This window comes from Mirounga angustirostris, unplaced genomic scaffold (assembly GCF_029215605.1).
Source record: "Mirounga angustirostris isolate CCGP_5_RB_7025 unplaced genomic scaffold, mMirAng1.0.hap1 SCAF_2, whole genome shotgun sequence".
Classification (NCBI taxonomy): domain Eukaryota; kingdom Metazoa; phylum Chordata; class Mammalia; order Carnivora; family Phocidae; genus Mirounga; species Mirounga angustirostris.
The window spans coordinates 184,143,106-184,167,321 of NW_026991710.1; the positions used below are offsets into that span (position 1 = coordinate 184,143,106).

Sequence of the window (24,216 nt, forward strand, 5' to 3'; positions counted from 1 at the left end):
GATGTTAATCAAGTGGTGGGTAGAGAGTGCAGTCCTCAAGAACTCTTATTTCACTTAGCCTTAAGCCTATTTACCTCTGCTACCAGCATTGTTTGTCATCTGTCCTGGCTCTCTGTGTTCCCATTGTAATGAAAATGCATGCATAGCCAAGGGACCTTTTTGAAAATGTTTTAGGGATATTTGCACCCTCCCTCCACCACTACCAACCCACACCTTACACCTAGCTCCTCCTCATCTTTCATTTCTCCGCCGAATCATAAATTCTGTCCACAGTCTGTCGTAACACCTGAGTCTGCTTTATGGGCCTCTCTTAGTACACTGCTCAGAGCTCAACCATACCATTTGTTAAACATTAGGCACAGAATGTTATAATTGGCTGTTTACTTGTCTGTCTTGCCTAGATTATAAGAGAGCCATTTCCACCTTGATCTATATTGTATTCTCAATGCTTCATACAGAACCTGGCACAGGGTAGTCATGATTTGCTAAGTAAATAAACCTCTTGAAGGTTCTCTGATGTAAAAAAAAAAGACATAATGCAACTACTCTACAGAATTGTGATAATAATAAAATAAGATGCTTAGTATGAATGAGATGATGTATCATGATGCTTAGCAGGTAACAGACTTTCAATAAATGTTAATTAAATACAAAATCTGCATTTTTTCCCAGTTGCGATATAACAGTTTTTTAATTTTGTTGTAGATTCAGGTTAAACTATGTGTATTATATGTACTAACATTTCTTTTGCTTTTTTTTTTTTTGATTGTTAAATGGATTGGAAGATATGTTATAAAAGTTTTAGTAGGGTTAGGTAACACTTATTTTGTAATTTCTGAATACATCAATCTGTTTTTTGAAAATACGTTTCATTCAAAAAGCCTTAAAACTCATTTTGTGAAGCACATTTCCACTGAATTTTAAGTAAACATATTTTACAGAAAATTGAAGCCATACATTTTTGATTTGTTTATAGTTAAAATACAATTAACATTCTGCTTCAAGAAGTTTCTTAATAGTTAATTATTATTATATATTTGTTCAAAATATTCCTTTTCTTATGAGTTTACGCTAAAACCACTGAGTGAATGTTTGATAAGTACAGGATAAGTGCATAGTCTCCAAGTTTTTCCCCACAAATTACTTACGAAAGACAAAAGAAAGACAGTGACTTCCCAGTAGAGAAACCGAGCAGACACTACCTAACAAAGTACTCAAAGATAACCTGGCCTTGGAATAAGCCAACATCATGTGCCTTTTGGTATAATGCACAGTGGAGGCCCCAAAATCACTACGGTTATATTTCTGCCAAAAATGCACAACCTGAGTCTAATCATAAGGAAACAACAGACAAACCCAATTTGGGAGACATTCTACAAAATAACTGGCCCGTATTCTTCAAAATTGTCAAGGTCAAGAAACACAAAGAAAGGATAAGAAACTCTTCTCTATTAAAGGAAACGAAAAGGTTATGACAACTGTCATGTAATAAATACACGACCCTGGATTGTATCCTCAACCCAGGGGAGAGAGGAGGTAGTAGCCATAAAGGATATTACTGGGAAAATGGACAGAATTTGAAATAGAGATTACCTATCAGGTAATAGTTTTATCAAAGTTAAATTTGATAATTGTGCTGTGTTTATGTAAGTAAATGTCTTTGTTCTTAGAAATACTCACTGAAATGTTCAGGAATAAAGGGATATGATGTTTCTAGCTTATTTTCAAATGTAAAGAAGAATGAGAGAAGCAGACGCGGAGACAGATAAAGAGTGACAGAGAATAATAGAGCAAAGATGATAAAATGTAAAGGGTATATGGAAGTCCCTTGTCCTATTCTTACAACTTTTCTGTGAGTTTATAATTATATCAAAATAAAATATTAACCAAAAAATGCCTTCCTCTGAAAAAAACTTCATGTGGCTTAGTGTTACATATCCAAATATAATGGTTGAATGGTCAATTATTCATTGCTTACTTTGAAAAAGTTAGTTTTCAGTTGCCGAATAATTAAAAAACAACAACCCAGTGACCTAAAACAATAACAATTTATGATTTTATCTATGATCTTGAGGGCAGACTGAGTTCAGCTGGGAAGCTTTTCTTCTTCACAATGCATAAGATGAAGGTGTTCTTGGCTGCTGACATGCCATCCAGACTGAGGAAGACCTGGAAACTTCGGGGCCACGTGAGCCATGGCCACGGTCGCATGGGCAAGCACCGGAAGCACCCAGGAGGCCGGGGTAATGCTGGTGGCATGCATCACCACAGGATCAACTTGGACAACTATCACCCAGGTTACTTTGGAAAAATTGGTATGAGACATGACCACTTAAAGAGGAACCAGAGCTTCTCGCAACTGTCAACTTTGATAGACTGTGAACCTTAGTCAGTGAGCAGACACGGGTGAATGCTGCAAAAACAAGACCGGAGCTGCTCTTATCATTGATGTGGTGCGACCGGGCTACTACAAAGTTTTGGGAGAGGGAAAACTCCCAAAACAGCCTGTCATCATGAAGGCCAAATTCTTCAGTAGAAGAGCAGAGGAGAAGATTAAGGGTGTGGGGGGCGCCTGCGTTCTAGTAGCGTGAAGCCACATGGGGGGAGGTTCATTAAATGCTAACAAGTACTTTTCAAAAAAGAAAAAAAAAAGACGAAGGTATTTGTTCTGCTGTGTTCAGCTGGAAGCTCAACAGTGGCTGGACCATACATGATGGATGGTCATTTCTTAGGGCTTCTCTTCATTCAGTAGTTTAGCCTGAGCTGCTTTATAATTAATCCAAGAGGGAAAAACAAAAGCTGCCAGTTCTCTCAAAGCCTGGGCTCAGAAGTCTTAGAATGTCTCCTCCACAGTATTCTGTTATTAGAACAAGTCACAATACAGCTCATATTCAAATGGACAGGAAATAGAATCTACTCTTGATGTGAGGAGTGGTCTGTGCTTAAAGGGTTGGTTGGGAAGAGTTGTTGGCAGCCATATTGGCAGGCTGTCTACCACAGCGTGCAAATCAACTTATTTAGATGACTTGGAATGTACTTATCTATGAGTATAATTTAGGAATATTGGCATATGAGATACGTGTCAAAAGAATTTTAATTTGAACGGAAGTTAACAGAATTTGTATATGAATTCAGAACTACCGATTATAATTTTGGATTAGACGCAGTCTATTATAAATTATTTTTTCATTATAAAAGTGTCAGTGTTTGATGCATGGTAGAGAAGGATATAATGACTCTAGTTCAGGTTGGTGCCTTGACTTGTTCTGAACTGCAAACTGGCTTATTCATTATTGCTTTTGCCTTATAAGTGTAAATATTGACAAAGGCAAATAACATATTAAGGGGTCCAGACCCACACTCTGAGAACTACTGACCTAAAGAAATATTCACATCTTATGCACAAGTCATACACCAGGGTTCATTGTACTATTTCTGACAATAACAAGACATTGTAAACAATTTAAATATTCTCCAATAGCAAATGGTTAAATAAAATACAGTGTATTCATATTAAGGAATACTGGGCAGCCATTAAAAAGAATGGATAGACCTTTATATACAGAGCAACTCTCTAGAATATAGTGCTACTGGTAAAACATGGTCATATAGTATTCATATCATCCCATTTTTTAAAAATCCAAATGTATCTAGACATATATAGCAAGAGTTTCACAAGGGAAATAAGGTCATACCATGCATGCTGTAAATACTTATTACAAACTTAGGTATACACACATGCACATGCGTACAAATGTATAGAAAGAGAGGGAATATACTACATACTTAACAGTAGTGACATATGAAGAAAGAAATAGGGTGGTAGTGATGAAGCTAACTCTTCACTCTGTAGGTTTTTTTTTTTTTCAAGATTAATTCATTTACTTTAGAGAGACAGTGCACACAAGCAGAGGGAGGGGTAGAGGGAAAGAGAATCCCAAGAAGACTCTGTGCCCAGCACAGAGCCTGATGCGGGGCTCAATCCCACCACCCCGAGACCATGACCTGAGCCAAAATCAAGAGTTGGATGCTTAACTGACTGAGCTACCCAGGCACTCCTGTACGTTCTTTTTTTATGCATCATAATCATAGATTACTTCCATTACTAAAAATTGAAATAAGTAGAAAGTAAATGCTTACAAACTTTTGTACAACCTATGGATTCATATAGTTTACTGGAAAGAAATTTAAGAATGAGTTACTCTCACTGATAGCTCTTTTTCTTTATTCAAGAGTAGAAGATGGAAGAATTAGAATTTTAGTGAAGCTTGCACAGAATACCCTTCATCACTCATGTATATGCCACTCTATCTGTACTTTAGTTTGTTGTTTTGTTTTGTAGTGAATAAAATATTTCTTGTTATTCCTTTCCTTAGATTTTTAAAATTCTTAGGACATGAAAAATGCATTGTATATCTTTTTTTTTAAAGATTTTATTTATTTATTTGAGAGAGAGAGAATGAGAGAGAGCAAGCACATGAGAGGGGGGAGGGTCAGAGGGAGAAGCAGACTCCCCGCCGAGCAGGGAGCCCGATGCGGGACTCGATACAGGGACTCCAGGATCATGACCTGAGCCGAAGGCAGCCGCCCAACCAACTGAGCCACCCAGGCGCCCTGCATTGTATATCTTGTACTAGAGTTTACTAAAATATGGAGAGAGTAAAATATGGAATGAATTTCAGGCTGATCTTGTATAGTGGGTAAAATTCTCCATTGCCTATTTTGACTCAAGCAAAATACTGACAAAGATTGCAGTACATAAAAACCCAAAGATTCAGAAAGTCTATAAATGAAACAACTGTTCAAAGCTATTTTGTGTTATCTGTGAGAAGGCTTCACATATAATAAGAGAATACATAAGATAGAAGATTATAGTTTCTTTTTGTGGGCTACTTGTAAGACTCTATTTGTAATGTTATATCTAATTTCAGGCTATTTATTAACAGATTGCCAAATAAGATTTCACTACGTTCATTATTCATTTGGCATATATTTATTTTATGCCTATCGTGCACCAGACCTTCTCACTGGCGTTTGGGATACAGCAAAAACAAAGTTACTGAACTCATGGAATATACAAAAGTGAACCAACATTCCTGCCCTCATAGAGTTTACATTTCAGAGGGAGATAGACAATAACACAAATATATAAGTAAAATATATATTAGATGGTGATGAGTGATAAAGCAGAAAACAGAATAATTAGATAAGATCTTGCTGAGAAGTTTCCACTGGAGTAAGGACTTGATGAAGGTTATGGGGGTGGGGTAGCCGGTTGGGTGGATATCTGCAAGAGTCTTCCAGATATAAAGGCGCTGAAGTGGGAACATACTTATACATTCATTGTGGAATAAGGAGGTCAGTGTGGACAAAGAGGAGTCTGAGTGTGCAAGAGTAACACAAGAAGATAGTGGAGGGAGGGGAATTTAAAGTGGAGAGATGTTGAGGACATGTTGAGTTTGAGATTCACAGAAGACATTTAAGTGGAGGTGATAAGTAGATAGTATAAATTTGAGGAATTATGTTACCTACAGAAGGTATTTAAAGGCCTAAAATGGAGGGCGCCTGGGGGCCTCAGCCTGTTAAGCGTCTTCCTTCTTCTCAGGTCATGATCTCAGAGTCCTGGTATCAAGCCCAGCATCAGACTCCCTGCTGACTCCCCCTCTCCCTCTTTCGTCCCCCACCCCCTGCTTGGGCTCTCTCTCTGTCTCTCTCAAATAAATAAATAAAATCTTAAAAAATAAAAAATAAAATGAAGGCCTAAAACTGGATGAGATCACCAAAGAGAGTAGACCAAGAAGTGAATGTTCAAGAACTGGTTCCTGGGGGAGGGAACTGAGCACACACACAGCTGATAAAGGACTCCTACCCATCACTTAAGACAACTCTTTAGAGGAATTTTCTCTCTCACTTCAGAAAACTGAAAATATCTTTTAAAGTTCATCATATATATATATATATCTCTCTCTCCAAAGAATGAGCAATTCCATTTCTAATTATATTCAGAAGAAATGAGAACATTTTTTTTTCCCCAAAAGACATAAGAATATTCATAGCAGTATTATTTCTAACAGCCCTAAACCAGAAACTTCCCACATGCCCTTAACAGTAACTGGTGTTGGAGGTCAGAAGAGTGGTTACCTTTCGGGTGAGGGTGGATAATGTCTGGAAGGGGGCAAGTGGAATGCAAACCACTTCAGTTCTAGACATTTTTCTGCATCTAATACGACAAAAAAGGATTTGCATTAAAAAAATTGGTGAAAGAATGGTTTTTGCTCTAAGAATACTTATTATTTCTTGTCAGTACATGTCCTAGAATTGACCTTTCCAAAGTTCATTTTTTTAACGTATAGTTAATCCCTGCCTACTTACTACATGCTAGATATTATACTAGGCACTGGAGATACAGAGATAAACAAAAAGATTTAGTTTCTCTCACTTCATGCAGTTTACAGTGTAGTTTATTTACCTGGAGCAAAAGAATATTACTGTCACCATTTCCATATAAGCTTTCACTAGAATTCATTGATGGAATGCTCTGTGGTCCAATTTTTTGTTTGTTCATTCCTTTTAACTATTTCCTTGATCAGAAAGTGCCTATACTTAGATAAAACTTTGTATGTCAGAATCTCCTACTAGTCTCTAGAGGTTAGTGATGTCAAATTTACTTGTTTCCAAGGTAAGATATTTAAATTTGATCATATCTAAGCTCTTATTGAGACTACATTTCTTCTGAGTTTTTTCCTTAATGAGTGAGTGATCTATGAAAACGCATGCTCTACATTTTCTTCCTTGAAGACTTGTGTGAGACATTATCAGTTCCCCATATTTCTTCTGGAAGGACACAAAAGGGACATCATTATCTACTTCCCTATCTTTAAATGTGAGAAGCATGTGTCCAATTAAATCTAGTGCTTCCTCTTCATTGTTCTGTATGAATAATTAACCTTTCTAAGTGCTGACATCAGGAAGGTTTTGAATCCCCCTTTCTTCCAAGGGAAAAATAAAATGAAGAATGGAACTGATGCTTCTTTGGAATGTTCTTTTTAATCATTTTGAAAGATGGTTAATAATAATAAAGTATGAGTGTTAAAATCCAACACGTTGATTCTGAAAAGTATTATTTTATTTATTCCTTGGTGATAATGATTTTATTATTAATGTGGGCTTCTCAAAAGTAATAATCTTCTCTAATGCAATCATTTGGAACAATATGGTCACCAATCTACTTTCATTAGTCACATGGGAACATTATAAATCAATTTATATGATCTTTGCAATTGAAACTTGCTGGAAGCCAGCTGTGTCAGTTTCTGTTAATTATCATCCTTTTAAACCTCATTCTTTCTGTAAGTAAGATATGCACTTTAGGACTTTTTTTTTTTTTTTTTTTAATAGTTTAAATTGTTCTGCTCATCCTCCTACAGGTCTCTTACAAGGTTTTTGCCCCTCTCGGTTGATTTATAATGTAACCTTGAAACAAGGAGAAGCATTAGTCGCCTACTGTTTTAATAAATGGATTGTCAGCTATTTTACAACTATGGTTATTTCTTTGACTAGAGAAATTTCTAGATAGCAGGTCTTTGAATTCCTAATTATTTTAAAGATTGGCTGGACATTCTTGAGTATATCTGTTTCTGTGCAAATAAATATTTGCTAGAGAGTAAATGGCTTTGCTCTGTTTTGATTTTGATTTTATCTATTTCAAGTTTGTCATAGACTTACTAGTCAATCTGGTGGGTTGAAACTATCTCACATTTAACCTATTAAAATACTGTTTATCCTCTCTGATTTACTTATTTTGCAACAGAGTTGAACTATCTTAAGAAATCCATAAAATTGTGGAATGCGAATTCTTAGCTTCCCCAGTCAAATTCGAGTAAGTTCACTTTTCACAGTGATTTTTGTTTTTATCCCAACACACACAATGAGTCTCATCTTAAACTAAATGTATCACATAGTTTCTCCTTGCTCTTCGTCCTGCATTTCTAAGAAGCTTCCATGTCCCTTCCTAGTATCACAACCTACCCACTCTTCCAAGTTGGAAACCTAAAGACCATTCTAGACGCTTCTTCCTCCCCTCATCCATCACCACGGCCTGATAATTTCACCTATGTATTACCTTACTCATCTCTCTCCTCTTTATCCCTACAGTAGCTGCCTTTTCTCAGGCTTTCCATACCTCTTCCAAACAGACCTGACTTCTCAGTCTATTCTTCTCCCCTGCTTCACAGATGCTCACATCCACAGGTCACACGATAGTGTTAGTTATAACATGCAGATCTGAATGTATTGCTCTTCTGAGTAAACTCATTGACTTCTAAGGAACATATTCACCAGTGGGTTCCTTCTAGCTGGTAAAATTGTTAGTGTATTTACCTTTTATTTATGCTTTATACTTTGCTATGTTTCTCGAAAATGATCTCAGGTCTTAAAACAATAGCAATTAAAACCAAACCAAACAAAAAACCCCAAGTGACCTGAACTCTCCCTTCAATGGCCTAAGTTTCTACATGTGAGAATTTAAAGCTCCTCGGCACGGCAGAAGATCGCTTGAGCCCAAGGTGCCTGTGCACGCCTCCAGTCTATTCTCTTGAAGTTCTTGCCCAGCATTTATTCCTGCCTGTGCCATGCTGTTTCGTGCCTCCGTGCTTTGCTCTTTACTCTTTCCTCTGACTGCACTTCTGCGAAGTGGCCTGTGTAACCTGCTCGAGTTGCCATAACAACATGCCACAGATTGGGTGGCTTAAACAACAGACATTTATTTTCTCACATTCTGTAGGCCTGAAGTCCAAGATCAAGGTGTCGGCAGGTTCGTTTTTTTTTTTTTTTTTTTTCCTGAGGTCTCTCTTGGCTTTTAGATAGCTGCCTTCCGGCTGTGTCCTCACAAGGCCATTCCTCAGTAGGCACGCATCCTTGGTGTCTCTTCTGTGTGTCCAAATTTTCTCTTCTTATAAAGACACCAGCCCATGGGCGCCTGGGTGGCTCAGTCGTTAAGCATCTGCCTTCGGCTCAGGTCATGATCCCAGGGTCCTGGGATCAAGTCCCACATCGGGCTCTCCCTGCTCAGCGGAAAGCCTGCTTCTCCCTCTCCCACTCCCCCTGCTTGTGTTCCTGTTCTCGCCCTCTCTCTCTGTCATATAAATAAATAAAATCTTAAAAAAAAAAAAAAAAGACACCAGCCCATTGAATCAGGGCCCATCCTAACCGCCTCATTTTACCTGAACCACATTGTAAAAGCTTTATCTCATATTCTGAGGTACTAGAGGTTCAGGCTTCAACTATGGATTTTGGCAAAGACACATCCAGCTCCATTTTACATGGCATTTTGTGCTCACACAACATGCCATTTTATGCTCACACTGCACCTTTCATTTTCAAAGCACTTTGCAAATGTGAATGTATATCTTTATTATTTAAAACACTCTAAAATAGACACCTGTAATTTCCTCCAAAGCCGAGGCCATGGTTTTTGCAATCGTGTCCCTAAGTCATCATTAGTACTAATAAAGCAGTAATAACAATAAAACAGTAATTTATCTTTCTTACCTTTTACTGTATTATCTTAACATGACTCGTTTATCATATGTCAACACCATTAGATTAGAACATAACTTTCAGAAATAAAAAGGGTTTTAGAATTATATTCTAGAAATAGAACTCTTTGAATTTGCATCTTGCTATCTTGTCATTCACATGTTGCTAGTTACAGCACTCAGAGTATTTTGTGGGTCTCAGACCCCACTTGTAACGGATGTACCTAGTGGTCTCAAATATTACCCAGGCTAGAGGTCCTCAGAGACAGTGAATTTTCCTAAAACTGCAAAACACCTCTTGATGGACCTGAATTACATCTACACACCAGGCAGAAGGACTATCTTGAAGGTCGCCACTGATGCAGATTAGGACAAGGGGAACATTGAGTCCCACCCCCACTTATTATCTCAGAAAGAAACTAAAAGTCAAGAACTTGGTAAAAATTCATAAAATTATGAATACTCTTTGTATGTTATTTTCACTTTATCCAAAAATATCTGACAATAAAGGAGCGCTGACATTTGTAAGGAAAACTTGGGGGGAAACCTAGACTTAGAGGGATGCCATCAATTCTAATTGAGGACACTGTTGTGGCTTTGCCTGGGGAACCAAGGGGAAGCCGTACTACTGTGAGAAAGGTCTCTGAATTGTCTTGTTCCTTTAATAACAGAAAATGTCTGTGGAGGCTGGCTGGTGTAAGGGAGAGAAGGTGAACTGGGCTTGGTAAATACCAGATCTACCCACTTTAAAGCTGCCCTTGGAAAACCTTCGAATGTGTAAGTCACAGGGGTTCAAGTTTTAGAAAACAAATGAAACTCCAAGATGCTGACCTTAAATATTTTCATCTTCAACACACTTTAAAGAAGTATATATGCTCATTAAGGAAAAAAACCTGATAATTTGTATCAGCCACCTATAATGTGCTATAAGATTAAAAGAATCTTAAGGGGCAGGACCATAGTTTTGACACAGTACACCCACTAGAAGTCGTATTTATAATACACAGAATAATATCATCTAACATTCATTTCTTAGGCACTTCAGCTCAGGACTTTTTTGTCTGTTGTCTCATTTAACCTTCACAACATCTCTGATAGGTATTATTCCTATTTTACAGATGACTGAAGTTCAGAGAAGTTATGTGATTTGCCCAAAGTCACAGTTTTCTGTGTGATGAAACTGAACTTCCACTCAGTTTGCCTGATTCGGATGTCTGTGTTCTTAACCCTGGCTATCTAATCTCCTGAGTGTTTGATGTGCTTAGTTATTACTTTTGATGCAAGGTCTGTAAAATAGTTAATAAGACCATATGAGTTTGCATAAGTGATTATTAAAGTAACAGCTTTATTGAGATGTAATTCACATACCATAAAATTCATCCTTTCAAAGTATACAGGTGTTTTTTAGTGCATTCACAGTTCTACAGTAATCAGATAGAAACACTTTTCATCATACCAAAAATAAGCGATTAGTGGTCACTGTCTATTCTCTCCGTGTCCTAGACCTTGGCAACAGCTAATCTACTTTCAATTTCTTTGGGTTTGTCTATTCCGAACGTTTCAAGTAAATGGAATCCTACAATATAGGGATTTTTGTGTCTGGCTTCTTTAACTTCTTTAACTTACCATGTCTTAAAGGCTCATCCATGTTGTAACACGTTCCCTTTTATGGCTGACATAACAATCCATTGTATGGATATACCAAATTTTGTTTATCCACTTATCAGTTGGAGGGCATTTGGCTTATTTCCATTTTTTGGCTACTATGAATTATGCCATTATGAGCATTCATACACAAATTTTTGTGTGAACAGAGTTTTACATCTCTCTAGGAGTGAACTTGCTGAGTCATGTAATAATCATGCTTGACATTTTGAGGAACTACTGAAGTGTTTTCCAAAGGGACTGCACCATTTTACATTCCCACCCGAAGTGAATGAAGGTTCAGATTTCTCCACTTTCTGGCCAACACTTCTATTTTTTGTTGTTGGTTTTTATAGCCATTCTAGTGAGTGTGAAGTGGTATGACTGTGGTTTTGATTTGCATTTCCCTAGTGACTGAGGTTGAGCTTATTGGCCATTTATAGATCTTCTCTGAAGAAATGTCTATTCAAGCCCTATGCTCATTTTTTAAATTGGATTATTTGTCTTTTGATTGTGTCTGTCACTTTTCTATTTTTACTACTGCTTGGAAATACTTTTAGTTATGTCAAGTCAAGCATTTATTCAAACATCCATTAATCATTTATGGTGTACTATGCCTGTGCTGGAAATAAAAAGTCCAATAAGACATGTCTTATCTCCTGTGGATTATTGCAACAGCTGCCTGTTTTTCTACTCCCCAATCAATCTTTTACCCTGAATCCCAAATGATTTTTCTAAAAAGCAAATTTGATCATATCACTTACTTATTTCCTTCAATGCTTTCTTTACTGACTATAAGAGAAAATTCTAACTTTTAAAGATGGTTTTATAACACCTTCAAAATTTGTTCCTCGCCCATCTCTACAAGATCTTTTGTGTGTCCATCCTATATCCCCGTATGGGATAACTTTAGGGGCGTCCCTATTTAAATACTCCATCTAGACATACTGAGGTTAGTAAGCAAGGAGAGTAAGTGGGTCCTCTGTCAGAAACCAAAACCAGGTCTCAGGTGAAAACTAATCACTGGAGCTTTTCCCTTAACTCTGGATCCCAACCAAACAGGTGGATATCTCTTAAACCTGTGACCTGAGAATGCAAGCTGTATGGTGTTTTTCTCTTGCCTCTAATGGGATTTTTAAATGTCCAGCCTCATCTCATTTTCACTGAAAATGAATAAAGGAAGAGTTGTGTGCTCATGCTTGGGTCAGTGTCAAAACGGAGTATGGCCCTTTTAGGACCGTGGTGGTAGCTGTAGTAATTGTCTTCCCACCCAGGAAGACATAAACTGCTGGTCAAGAGAAACTTCCTCCCAAGGGGAGACTCTCCATCACCCTTTAGAGAATCTGAGTTTTAGTTTTATTAAAGGCGGCTCTAGTTTCCTTAAATATCTGACCAAATACATCAGTCTCTATTGGTCTAGGAAAAAGGAACTCACTACCTACCTCGCTGTTATGACTTACTGAAATTAAATCTAGTATATAAATTTGAATATAAATTCCTTTTGAACTTAGGCATAAACTAATTATATGGTAAGATCTATGTATATACATATGTATGAATATATATATATATATATATTTTTTTTAGAAGATTTTATTTATTTATTTGAGAGAGAGAGAGAGAGAAACAGCATGAGAGGGGATAGGGTCAGTGGGAGAAGCAGGCTCCCCGCCGAGCAGGGAGCCCGACGTGGAACTCGATCCCAGGACTCCGGGATCATGACCTGAGCTGAAGGCAGTCGCTTAACCAACTGAGCCACCCAGGCGCCCCTAGTTCAAGTCATTTTTTTTTTTTTAAGATTTTATTTATTTATTTGAGAGAGAGAGAATGAGAGACAGAGAGCACGAGAGGGAGGAGGGTCAGAGGGAGAAGCAGACCCCCTGCTGAGCAGGGAGCCCGATGCGGGACTCGATCCCGGGACTCCAGGATCATGACCTGAGCCGAAGGCAGTCGCTTAACCAACTGAGCCACCCAGGTGCCCCATATGTATGTATATATAAACACACACAACACTCATTACACAAATGCAGAGTGGAGACTATAAAGTCAAGGAACAAATCTGCTTGTATCTCTTACTGCATAATGAACAAAAACCAAAATTCAAGTGACTTGAAACAGTCATCTTTTCAGCTTTATTGATGTATAATTGGCAAAGAAAATGTATTTAAAGTGTACACTGTTTTTGATATAAGTATACATTGTTAAAGGACTCCTCCCATCTAGTTAATACATCCATCGCCTCACATATAATGTTCTCACCATATGTATACTAAGTTCTACTCTCAGCAGATTTCAACTATATATAATAGTGTTATCAGCTATAGTTACCACGTAAACAACCATTTCATTTTGTTCATTTTGTAGGTCAGAAAGTTGGAAATGGACTATCCAGGTAGTTTGCCTACAGTTCAGCTGGTGTCACTTGGGGTGACGGGCTGGCTGATCCTACAAGATGGCCCCTCACTATTGCTTGGCCTTGTTCTCGCTCGCCAGGTCTTATCTTATAGGCCTCAACATGTGGCTTGGATTTTGCCTAGGATGGTGGTATTAGGGTAGTTATAATAGCAGTTAGTTACTAAGAGAGCAGGGCATAGCTACCAGGCCTCTTAAAAGCTAGGCCTGATGTTGGCATAGCTATCACAGTACCATTTACATCTAACTCTTACTGATCAAGACATTCACAGACCAGCAGGAACTCAAAGGGAGGGGAAACAGACTCCAACTCTCAGTGGGAGGAATAGGAAAGAATTTGCAACCATCTTTAATCTGCCCTAAGTAGAAGATCCATTAGGCATATATACCTGATAAACACAGAGATTTCCACCTCCCCTCCCACACATGGAAATATCAGTACCGGGCTGAAGCCTCAGTAGTTTGCAAATGTTTGGGTTGCCTTAGATAAAGGAGAAGTGGTTATTACATATATTGTATGTGATTTTATTTAATGGTCATGATAATCAGAATTCTTTAAAGTTTTATCCCTTCTTTGATTTGTGCATGTGTATTTTAGGACCAACATTTTGAGCTGCAGGAAGTGTGAACTATGCTTTTATGACACATACCCGAGATCTTAGGAGCATTAAAAAATAGTTTATTAATGCCCAGGGTATCATTCTAGCTTACCTAATACCTGTGATTTACTAAAGTCACAGTTATGTTGGCTTCTTTTATGGACATAACTTTAGCCACATGGTAAAGCAAAGCTTTGTACAGGTGTTTTCACATGTCTGGTCCACTGAAATCTAAGAGACTCAACCCTGGGGTCACAGAGAGAAGCAGCGAAAGACATAATAAAAACCACATGTTAACCATTAATGTTCATTTACCAAATCCTACTTAAACTCTTGCACTCTCAAAGCTAATTTCATCCAATTGCCTTTTAATTATAGTCTCTTGCTCAGAGTTGCAAATATAATGGCTTTTTAATATATCTTGCACTGTTCTGTGTCCAATGTAGGATGTAATCATGCAATTTATTCAGAGCTAGTGCATGAGGTAATTAAAACATAAGCACACACGGATTTCTGCACATGCATATTCCACTGAAAAGAATCTGTCAAATTGCTTTTGTATAAAATTATTTTTTAGATAGAATATGATAGAAATCCTGTGTCTGCTAATTTATGTTGTAGCCAAGGTGAAATAAATCAAATATGACTGGGAGATCTGTATCCATATCAGAGAATGAGGTAAAAGAAACCATTTTAAAGTAGGAATGTCTCAACACACTGTTAATTAATCACAGTCTTGGTAGATATAATTCTCAATGCAGGTTAGTGCTTCATTATCCAAGATGTTAGGACATGAACAGACCCTCAGTCTCTTTTGCCCCTTTTCAAGAAAGACAGGGAAAAAAGTGAGACTTAAGATAATTATCACTATTAATAAAAATGATCAAGTAATATAACAATTTTTAGTGGTAATTGCTTTTGGAGTTAAGAGTTGATATATGCATGGGCAACAAATATATATTTCTTTCAATGAGCAAATGAACACTTTAGTGAAGTTGTTCACCCTATCTCACAGTAACCAGGAGATTTTATATAAAGACAATTAGCTGTTTTTAAATTATATATAATTTTAAGAACTTCGTAACTAGTTTTTTAAAAAGCATATTAAGCTATATTTTTACATTTATTCATTCTATAATTTATTAAGTGCCAACTAACTATGACCTATGTGTTGGAGATACCAAGAAAGTGATGGGCTTTAAGATTTTCATTTTTCTGTGGAAAGCCATTTCTCTGGTGTTATCTTCTGACTATTAATGTTTGGCCATAAAAAGGAAAAAAAAATGATATGGGCCATGAATCCAAATACCACATGAAAACAGAAAAATATTTGTTCATTTATCAGGATTTGGGGTTTGCAACATGCTGGTACCTGGAGCCGTGAAAATCTAGATGGACTGATTTCCTTTTTCAGTTTTCTCTGGATATGTACTCACACATCTTGTGTTCATTCTTAGAATACAAATGTAGAAAAGTGTATTATTTCCTTTCCAAAACATTATTAAGATTTTAGACAACATATCTGCAATAGCTAATTTCCTTTTCTGTTCCTTTTTCAATTTTTCACCCACATGCCTTCTTCCTTTTACATTCGTAGCAGTTTTAGGGGTGTGCTTTGGGAAACAAAACAGTTAGAAGGCTAGCCAAGGAGCATCCTATTCCCAAATCAGAATTTAACTAAGCCTTGGAATCCAGATACACACTTTCTCAAATTGGTATTTCTTGTACAATTAAGCTTTAGGGTTGTAAATACTGAGCTTTGGGCCCCTCAGCTCCAGAAAGAATAATCTACAGAAGTAGACCAGCCTCTACGAAGGGAAAGTCGATCTTGATCCCTCTTGATGCCCTGAGTCCCAGGTCTCAAGAGCTTGCTGCCTAAACCCCGCCATTGACTTTAGTTTTGACTGCTCCCTATTTAATCCTGCCTTTTTGCTTAGCCTATAGAGATTCTATGTCCTAATTCAACTCCTGAGGTAGAAATCCAGGGGACCAAATCAAACACATCAATGTTAAAGCAAAAACCAGATAAACATATGTTCCATCACCTTGATCAATACCAAATTCCCATCCTAAATTCTATACTCAGGTGGTTGACTTAGAGGAAATTCCAAATTTATGAATGGATTATATATCCAATGTTCATTTTGACCTAGATACTCAGGACACACATTCCTACAGAAATGATGGTATAAATGTCATACCAAATATATTATAAATAAAAAACTAAGTTTCTATAATATTCCATACTAAAAGTTTGCTCAATGAGGTGAAAATATAAGCCCTTCCATTTTTTAAATGCTTTGAAGTCATGTGATTGTACATTTTGGCATTTCTCAAATCAAAATTAATGTTAAAGTTTATCTGCTTATATACTGTTTTGTTATTTTTTTTTTTTCTGAAAGCTGTTAAATTTATGGTATATACTATCATTACTTCCAATGGGGTCTTAAATCTTAACATCAAATATGGTTTGTTAACTACTGAGTATTTATAATATTAATGTGGGGGGGTGCATTCCAAGTTTGATAGCTGCATATATTCTGCACATCATTAAGATTATTTCAATCAGGGATTCAGTTAATCCCTATATTGAAGCTATAGTTTTTTTTTATCAGCCACCTCTGGACGAAACAATTCCTCCCTCTTTTTTTTTTTTTAAGATTTTATTTATTTATTTGACAGAGAGAGACACAGCGAGAGAGGGAACACAAGCAGGGGGAGTGGGAGAGGGAGAAGCAGGCTCCCCGCAGAGCAGGGAGCCCGATGCGGAACTCGATCCCAGGACCCTGGGATCATGACCTGAGCTGAAGGCAGTCGTTTACCCAACTGAGCCACCCAGGCGCCCCCAATTCCTCCCTCTTATCCAGAATATTTAACCACTTTCTCTGAATTTTCTTACACAGCATGTAAATACCCCAGATTCTGTCCCAGAGTATCTATTTTATTAATTTTAGTATCTATTAACAACAAACCTCCTCCTACTCTGTGGCTTTCCTCTGGCTGTGGCCCCATTTCCTTCCCTTTACAGTCAGGGTTCCTTTAAGGGTATATGCATACTTTCTACTGAATGAACAGAGGTATCATGATTTACGCAACCTGTTGCCTTTTAATGGACATTTAAGATATGAAGTTAATACTATTAAAAATGTGCTTAATATCCTTGAACAAATATCTCTGTACATCCGTGCAAATGTTTTGTAGAATACAATTCCAGAGGCGCCTGGGTGGCTCAGTCGTTAAGCGTCTGCCTTCGGCTCAGGTCATGATCCCAGGGTCCTGGGATCGAGCCCCGCATCGGGCTCCCTGCTCCACGGGGAGCCTGCTTCTCCCTCTCTCACTTCCCCTGCTTGTGTTCCCTCTCTCGCTGTGCCTCTCTCTGTCAAATAAATAAATAAAATTAAAAAAAAAAAAAGAATACAATTCCAGAAATGAAATTATTTGGTCTAAGGAAATGCACATTACAGGTTGAACTGTGTACCCCCCAACATTTGTGTCAAAATCCTAGCCCTAATACCCCAGAATGTAGCCTTATTTAGAGATGGGGTCTTTATGGAGATGGTCAAGTTAAAATGAGATTATTAGGATGGTTCTAATCAGTATGACTGGTATCTTGGTAAGAGGGAATCTGGGGACATGGACATGCAGAGGAAAGAGATGAGCACGTGAGGGAAAACAACCATGCAAACATGAAGATGATCATCTATAAACCAAGGGGTGAAGCCAGGTATAGATCCTTCCTTCATGACGCTTAAAAGGAACTAACCCTGCCAACACCTTGATTTTGGACTTCTGCCCCCCCAGTACTGAAATATTAATCTTTGCAATGTTTTGTTAGTTTCAAAGACAAATAAATGGTACTGCCTTTCAATACCCACCTCTGATTTTTTTAAATCCAGATTCAGCATATCTCTGGGTTTTTATTTCCTTTTAAAATATGTAAAATGATTCCAATGAATTGACACTATCAGATAACCATTCAAATCAAGCTACGTGATTTCAATAGTTTTCTACGATGATAAAAAAGGATTAAAAATATATCGAACTTTTAAACATGTTTAACTACTCATTCACTTACTGACAATCTACTGCAAAATTTTCATTCTCTAGGATTATCACACGTTGCATGAAGTTTATTCCTAAAAGGCAAAAAGCTAAACAACTGGAAACTACAGACTTTAAAAACGAAGTTAATTTCATATTTATAGCATGTGAAAATAAGTCCCATACCCAGTAATCTAGTTCATAATGTATTAAGGATTATGCTTTTGAAGTAAAGTCATTACTGACCTTCTTGTTGGAAACACACTGTTAATTCTATACAGTGTTCAAAAATGGTGTCAAACTACTGGAGCATCATAGTACATTATAAAACAAAAATATACCATGTAGGGTTGCAATTGCTTTAAAAAAGCTCTTTTCTGGAGATGATAATAAGGTCCATTTGTCCCCAAATCACTCTTTTGTTAATACGCTTATCCTGTTAAAGGATTACTTTCCATCTTCTCTTTCATTTTGTTGGTCTTTGCATGAGTTAAGATGTGAACTTTCAGGTTATTTGACTGAATAAACCTCTTCTGACAGCTTTCAAAGGGGCACACAAAACGTTTCTCCCCAGTATGGATGCGGACGTGTGTGCGCAAATTGTAGTCCAGAGAAAAGCGTTTTCCGCACCCTTCAAAAGTGCACTGAAATGGCTTCTCTCCAGTATGAACCAGAAAATGTCTTTTTAGTTTCGCGTTCTCATTGAATGCTTTCCCACATTCTGCACATACGTGATCTCGAGGACCGTGGACAAGGAGATGCTTTCTCAGGGAAGCTCTATTCTTCAACTTTTTTGGGCATCCACTGTGAGGACAAACAATTCTTTCTGGAGCCTCATATTCCTTATCTTTTGTTGGCTTCTTTCTAGCAAATTCTGCAGACTGTTTAGGATCTGGTAAGTCAATGCTGGGTGCTCCTCCAGAAGGAAGCTTCTTGCCTATTACATACTCAGAACACTCAAGCTGTGAATTCTCTCCAACAATCTGTTGAGGAAGTTCTTGTTTTGCCCCTTTCTGTGTGGATTTCAAGGATTTTTCCAGAAGTGAGCTTGCTGTAAGAACCTGTTGAGAAAGCTCTTGCTCTGATCCTTCTTCCAGGTAGTCAAGGGACGAGTCTTCTTCCAGAATGGGTTCAGAAAACTCACCTCTAATTATGCATTCTATGTAACAGTCAGAGAAGGAGTCTTCTCTAACAACCAGATGGCTCGTCTCAAAGAACACACCTTCATCTTCCAAGGCCCATGTTGTGTTGGGAAGTTCCTTCTGGACTGGCCGTGGCTTAGATGGCCTTGGCTTATCCCTCCCGAAGGCTCTTCTACCCAGGCCTTTCTGGCCACAAGTTTTTGCCCTCTTCTTCAGTTGCTGGGCCATAGTGTCCTGCCTGCTTCTTCCTTGAATATTTGCACCAGGATTTATCAACCACTTCCAAGTGACAGTGATCTGAGTAAGCTGTCTTCAGCAAACACCTCCTTTGAGATAGTAACCTTTAGATAAAATATAGTCCAACTTTAGAACCACTGTCAGAAAATGACCTAAAAAAAATGGCCTCAAATTCACTTTTCAGTAACAAAATGGTTGCATTGCCTTCTTCTCTGACAAACCCAAGGAAGAGAATGAACTGTGACATAGGATGTAGGTCATAACTCTATCTTACGTGGGTATCCCCACAAATTATCTGACCTCTCCAACTGACCACCTCACGTTATTGGGCACTCACTATATGCTAGCCCTACTCTAGGCTACTCATGGGTTGAGTTCCATCAGTAAGTGGACACAGAAAAAAATCTATGCCTCCTGGAGTATACATTCTCCTGAACACACAAAGTATTACACGCCACACGTTAAAAGGTAAACTGCTACACTGGGTGTTGTATGACTTCTACTCCAGAAACCAGTATTACACTATGTTAACTAACAAAGTTAAAGAAAAAGAAAAAAAGAAAAGAAGCCCAATGTAAGATGCCGCAAATTCTTTCCTATAGTTTTGTAAGGATGGAGGATGGACCTTACACTTCAAAGCAGAAAGCAACAACGCAAGCATTAATTCTAATTTTCCCCATTTTGAAATCATACTTATAATCAAACTTTCTCTTTAGTTTCCTTTACTCAGCCCTAACTCATTGTTATTTGACTAACTGTTCATGTAAGAAATTTCCCCATCTATGAAACCTAAATTAAAGATAGTCTTAAAAATTGAAAACAAAACAAAAAAGGTAAAGTGTACAGAATAAACAAAGGGGCTGGTAGAAAGGAATTCACGATTTTAAATTGGGAGCTCAGGAAGGCCTTGACTGCGGAGGCAGCAGGTGACTAAAAACTTGAAGGAAGTGAGGGTTGCCTATGGTGAACACTGTTGTGAAATTCAAATGAAATAATGCATATAAAGTACTTAGCACAGATCATGGCACAGAGCTAATGCTGAATGCTTACATGAACTAGTGTTATTTTACCTTTGTATTCATTCTTAAGTATATGTTGGGTCCTGGGATATGCCAGATACTATTCTAGACCAAGGGCAGCATTTTTTTTTTTTTTTTTAATTTAATAAAGAGCCAGATTTACGCTTTGTGGGCCCCATGGTCTGTGCCATAACTGTTCAACTCTGCTTCTGTTGCACGGAAGAAGCCATAGCTGATTCATAGAGGGGGAGCTGTGTTCCAATAAATAAGCAGATGCTGGATGTGATCCATGTGTAGTTTCTACTTCTACAGAAAATGGAGATTGAGAGGGAAAAAAACACATGAAATCCATGCATTTCCATGCACAGGGGAGTTTGGCCTTGAATACTTTTCTTTTTCTTAAAAATCTAAAAGCAACATTGTAAAAGTTACACCATGAATATGTTATAATCTAGGAGCCTTTTGCTTAATGTTAGGATTGCATGCCTTATAGAAGATCTCTTAATTTTATTGTCCTGATGTCCTGTTTAAGGAACAGAAATAAATCCTTTTTAAAAAGGAGTAAATGTGGGGGCTCCTGGGTGGCTCAGTCGTTAAGTGTCTGCCTTCGGCTCAGGTCACGATCCCAGGGTCCTGGGATCAAGCCCCACATCGGGCTCCCTGCTCGGCAGGAAGCCTGCTTCTCCCTCTCCCGCTCCCCCTGTTTGTGTTCCCTCTCTCGCTGTGTTTCTGTCAAATAAATACATCTTTAAAAAAAATAATAAAAAGAAGTAAATGTGAAAGTAGTGGAGAGAAAAATAACAGCTTGAAAATATTTTTAAATAGCTACATTTAAAAATACCACCTCAAAAGAATCATGCTGTTTACTTTTGGCAAAAACATACACAGCATCAAAACAAAACATGTTTTTCAATTGCTATGGGGAGGGTTTGAAATGTCTTCTTAAACATTTATATATATAAATATATAATATATAAATAAATGTTTTATGTAAATTGTAGTTTTAAAATACATAAATTATAAATAAAATAAATTATATATTTATATACAATACACAACTATTTTATATATATAAATTGCTAAGGGAAGAGTTTTGAATTTCTTCTTAAATATTATATATATAATATATATAAATTATATATATAATATAAATTATATATAATATAAAAATATATATAATATATAAATATATAATAAAATTATATAATATAAAAATATATAAAATATTATATTTTTATATTATATATATACAAACATTTAAGAAAAAACTTAAAATGCTCTTTCCTTAGCAATTGAAAAGCATGGTTTGTTTTGTTCCATGTATTTTTTTTTCCCCCAAAAAGTAAATGGCAGGATCCTTTTGAGTTATTTTTAAATGTAGCTACTTAAAAATACTTTCAAGCTGTATGGGGCATCTGGGTGGCTCAGTCAGTTGAGCCTCTGACTCTTGATTTTGGCTCAGGTCATCATCTGAGGGTCATGAGCTCAAGCCCCGTGTGGGGCTCAGAATGCTCAGTGTGGAGTCTGCTTAAGATTCCCTCCCTCTCCCTCTGCCCTCCCCCCAACTCACACTCTCTCTAAAAAAAAAAAAAAACACATATATTTTCAAGCTGTATATATATATAAAGTTAAATGGCGCAAGTGTTATTATTTATTATTCTTTTAAAAAAGTAAGATAAGCCAGGAGACTATACTCAAGAAATTTGCCTAACAAAATCTTGTTCTCCTAGCTAAAAATAATTCTTGACTTTTTAAAAATATTAATGAATATAGCATCTTTGGAGCAAAATCACTAGCAATCACTCTAAAGTTTGAGTAGGACAATACAAACCCCCCCACTCCATTTAGTCCATTTAAAGTAACTGCAATTTGATTCCAGCTTTTCTCTCCAAATTTATTATCTCCAGCTCTACTTATTTTTCAGCCATAATAAACACTCCCTCCAATAAAGTGCCACGCTATTCCCTCTGAATAAAGTACTATCCACCCTCACTCCTCCTTCCCTTATTAGTGAGTGCACGCGCGCGCGCGCACACACACACACAGAGGCTTATTTCCCAACCGTATTTCTGATCTCTGCCTAAACATCACTTCCTCAGGCTACCTTCCTTTGATTCGTAGGCTCAGTTAGGTCCCCAAGCTCAGTGTTTCCATAGCTTCCTATTTTATACTGAACAGTCTCTGGTATTATTTTCTTAAGGTTCGACTTACCTACTAGACTGTAAGCTCTGCTAGGGCAAGGTTCTCTTCTGTTTTAGTCACATGTCCCAGGACTTAGTACATTTGTCTAATGAAATGAATTGATTAATATGCATTAATAATCATACTGGTGATACTGATTTAGCAAACCTATAAAATTAATTTACTACAAAATTATGTGGGACTTTGAAAACAATGTAGAAGTTTCAAAAAGTTGGTTATCAGTGATGCCAAGATGTTACCTAGAAAGACATCTTTTATGAGATCAGGGTTGAAAGAGGTATTTTCTTTATGAACTTATGTAGCCCTTACTTTTCTAAGCTAGATTCTTATTTGCCAGATCTCTGAGCATTATACCATTTCTCACATAATATTCAAGTTTGTGAGAATGATGTATAAAATTGAAATAGTAATTTATTAATTTATAATGGGAAAAATCCTGTTCATACGACAAGTACATTCTCCCTTGGTGGATAGAAAGAACTACTTGGAAAATGTACTGGGTGAACACAGGGTTAAGAGAAAATCTGGATGATAAATACGTAATGGTATTTGAGTAATATAATTTTATATTGCTCAAACTGGGATAGAAGTACTCCAAGGGTGCATGATTTACTTTTTCAGTCATTTGACAAATCTTTAGTAGCAAACATTGTTCTAGGTGCTGACCCTAGAGCACTAAAAAGACACTGAGTTCCTGGTTTTCATAGAGCTTTTATCTGTGTGAGATATAAATGTAAATAAACAGTGTTTGTAAAATGGTAAATAAAATAGTTTAAGGTTGAGAAAAATGCTATGAAATAAAAGCAATTAGGGTGTGAGAGGGAAAGGAAATGGGGGAGGCCATCTTGAGAATGCCTGGAATTGCCTCCAAGGAGAGGGCATTAGGTCGAGACCTGAAAAAGAAAAGTATCAGCCAGTGGAAAGAGGGGAGAGAAGAGTGTTCTAGGCCACAGCAAGGCGTACAAAGAAATTAACATGCTGGAGGACAAAGGGAGCCATGTTTATTGCAGAGTGGCTGGCATAGAGGGGTCTGAGATAAGGTTGAGGACCTTGCAGAATCCTGTGAACCAGGGGAGCCATTTGCATTTCTTTCACAAACCAGGGGGAGCCATTTCAGGGTCTTCCAAACCAGAAAAAGCCTGTTCTGGCTGAGGTTAAAATGATTACTCAGGCTGGTGTGTGGAGAATAGACCTCAGGAGGCAAGGTGAAAGCAGGAAAATCCCTTGGGCTATTTAGCAATCCAGAAAGAGTGCAGTAGGTTTGGAGCAGGTGTTGGTAGCGGAGATGAAATGGTGGCAGTCAGGGAAAACAGAACCTTCTAAACTTTCTGGAGGATTGGATAAAGGGAGTAAGGCAAACAGAGAAATCAATAAGGTCCTAGGT

The 24,216-nt window shown here is 37.4% G+C and overlaps 1 protein-coding gene and 1 pseudogene across 1 annotated transcript; one reads left to right on the forward strand and one right to left on the reverse strand.

The window, feature by feature from the left end:
* Positions 1 to 2,142: 2,142 nt before the first annotated feature.
* On the forward strand, positions 2,143 to 2,635 carry LOC123847378 (large ribosomal subunit protein uL15-like; annotated as a pseudogene).
* A 16,028-nt stretch (positions 2,636 to 18,663) lies between these two features.
* On the reverse strand, positions 18,664 to 19,602 carry ZFP42 (ZFP42 zinc finger protein). Its single transcript, XM_045879522.2, has one exon. The coding sequence runs from the start codon at positions 19,600 to 19,602 to the stop codon at positions 18,664 to 18,666; it is 939 nt and encodes a 312-aa protein (XP_045735478.1).
* Positions 19,603 to 24,216: the final 4,614 nt, after the last annotated feature.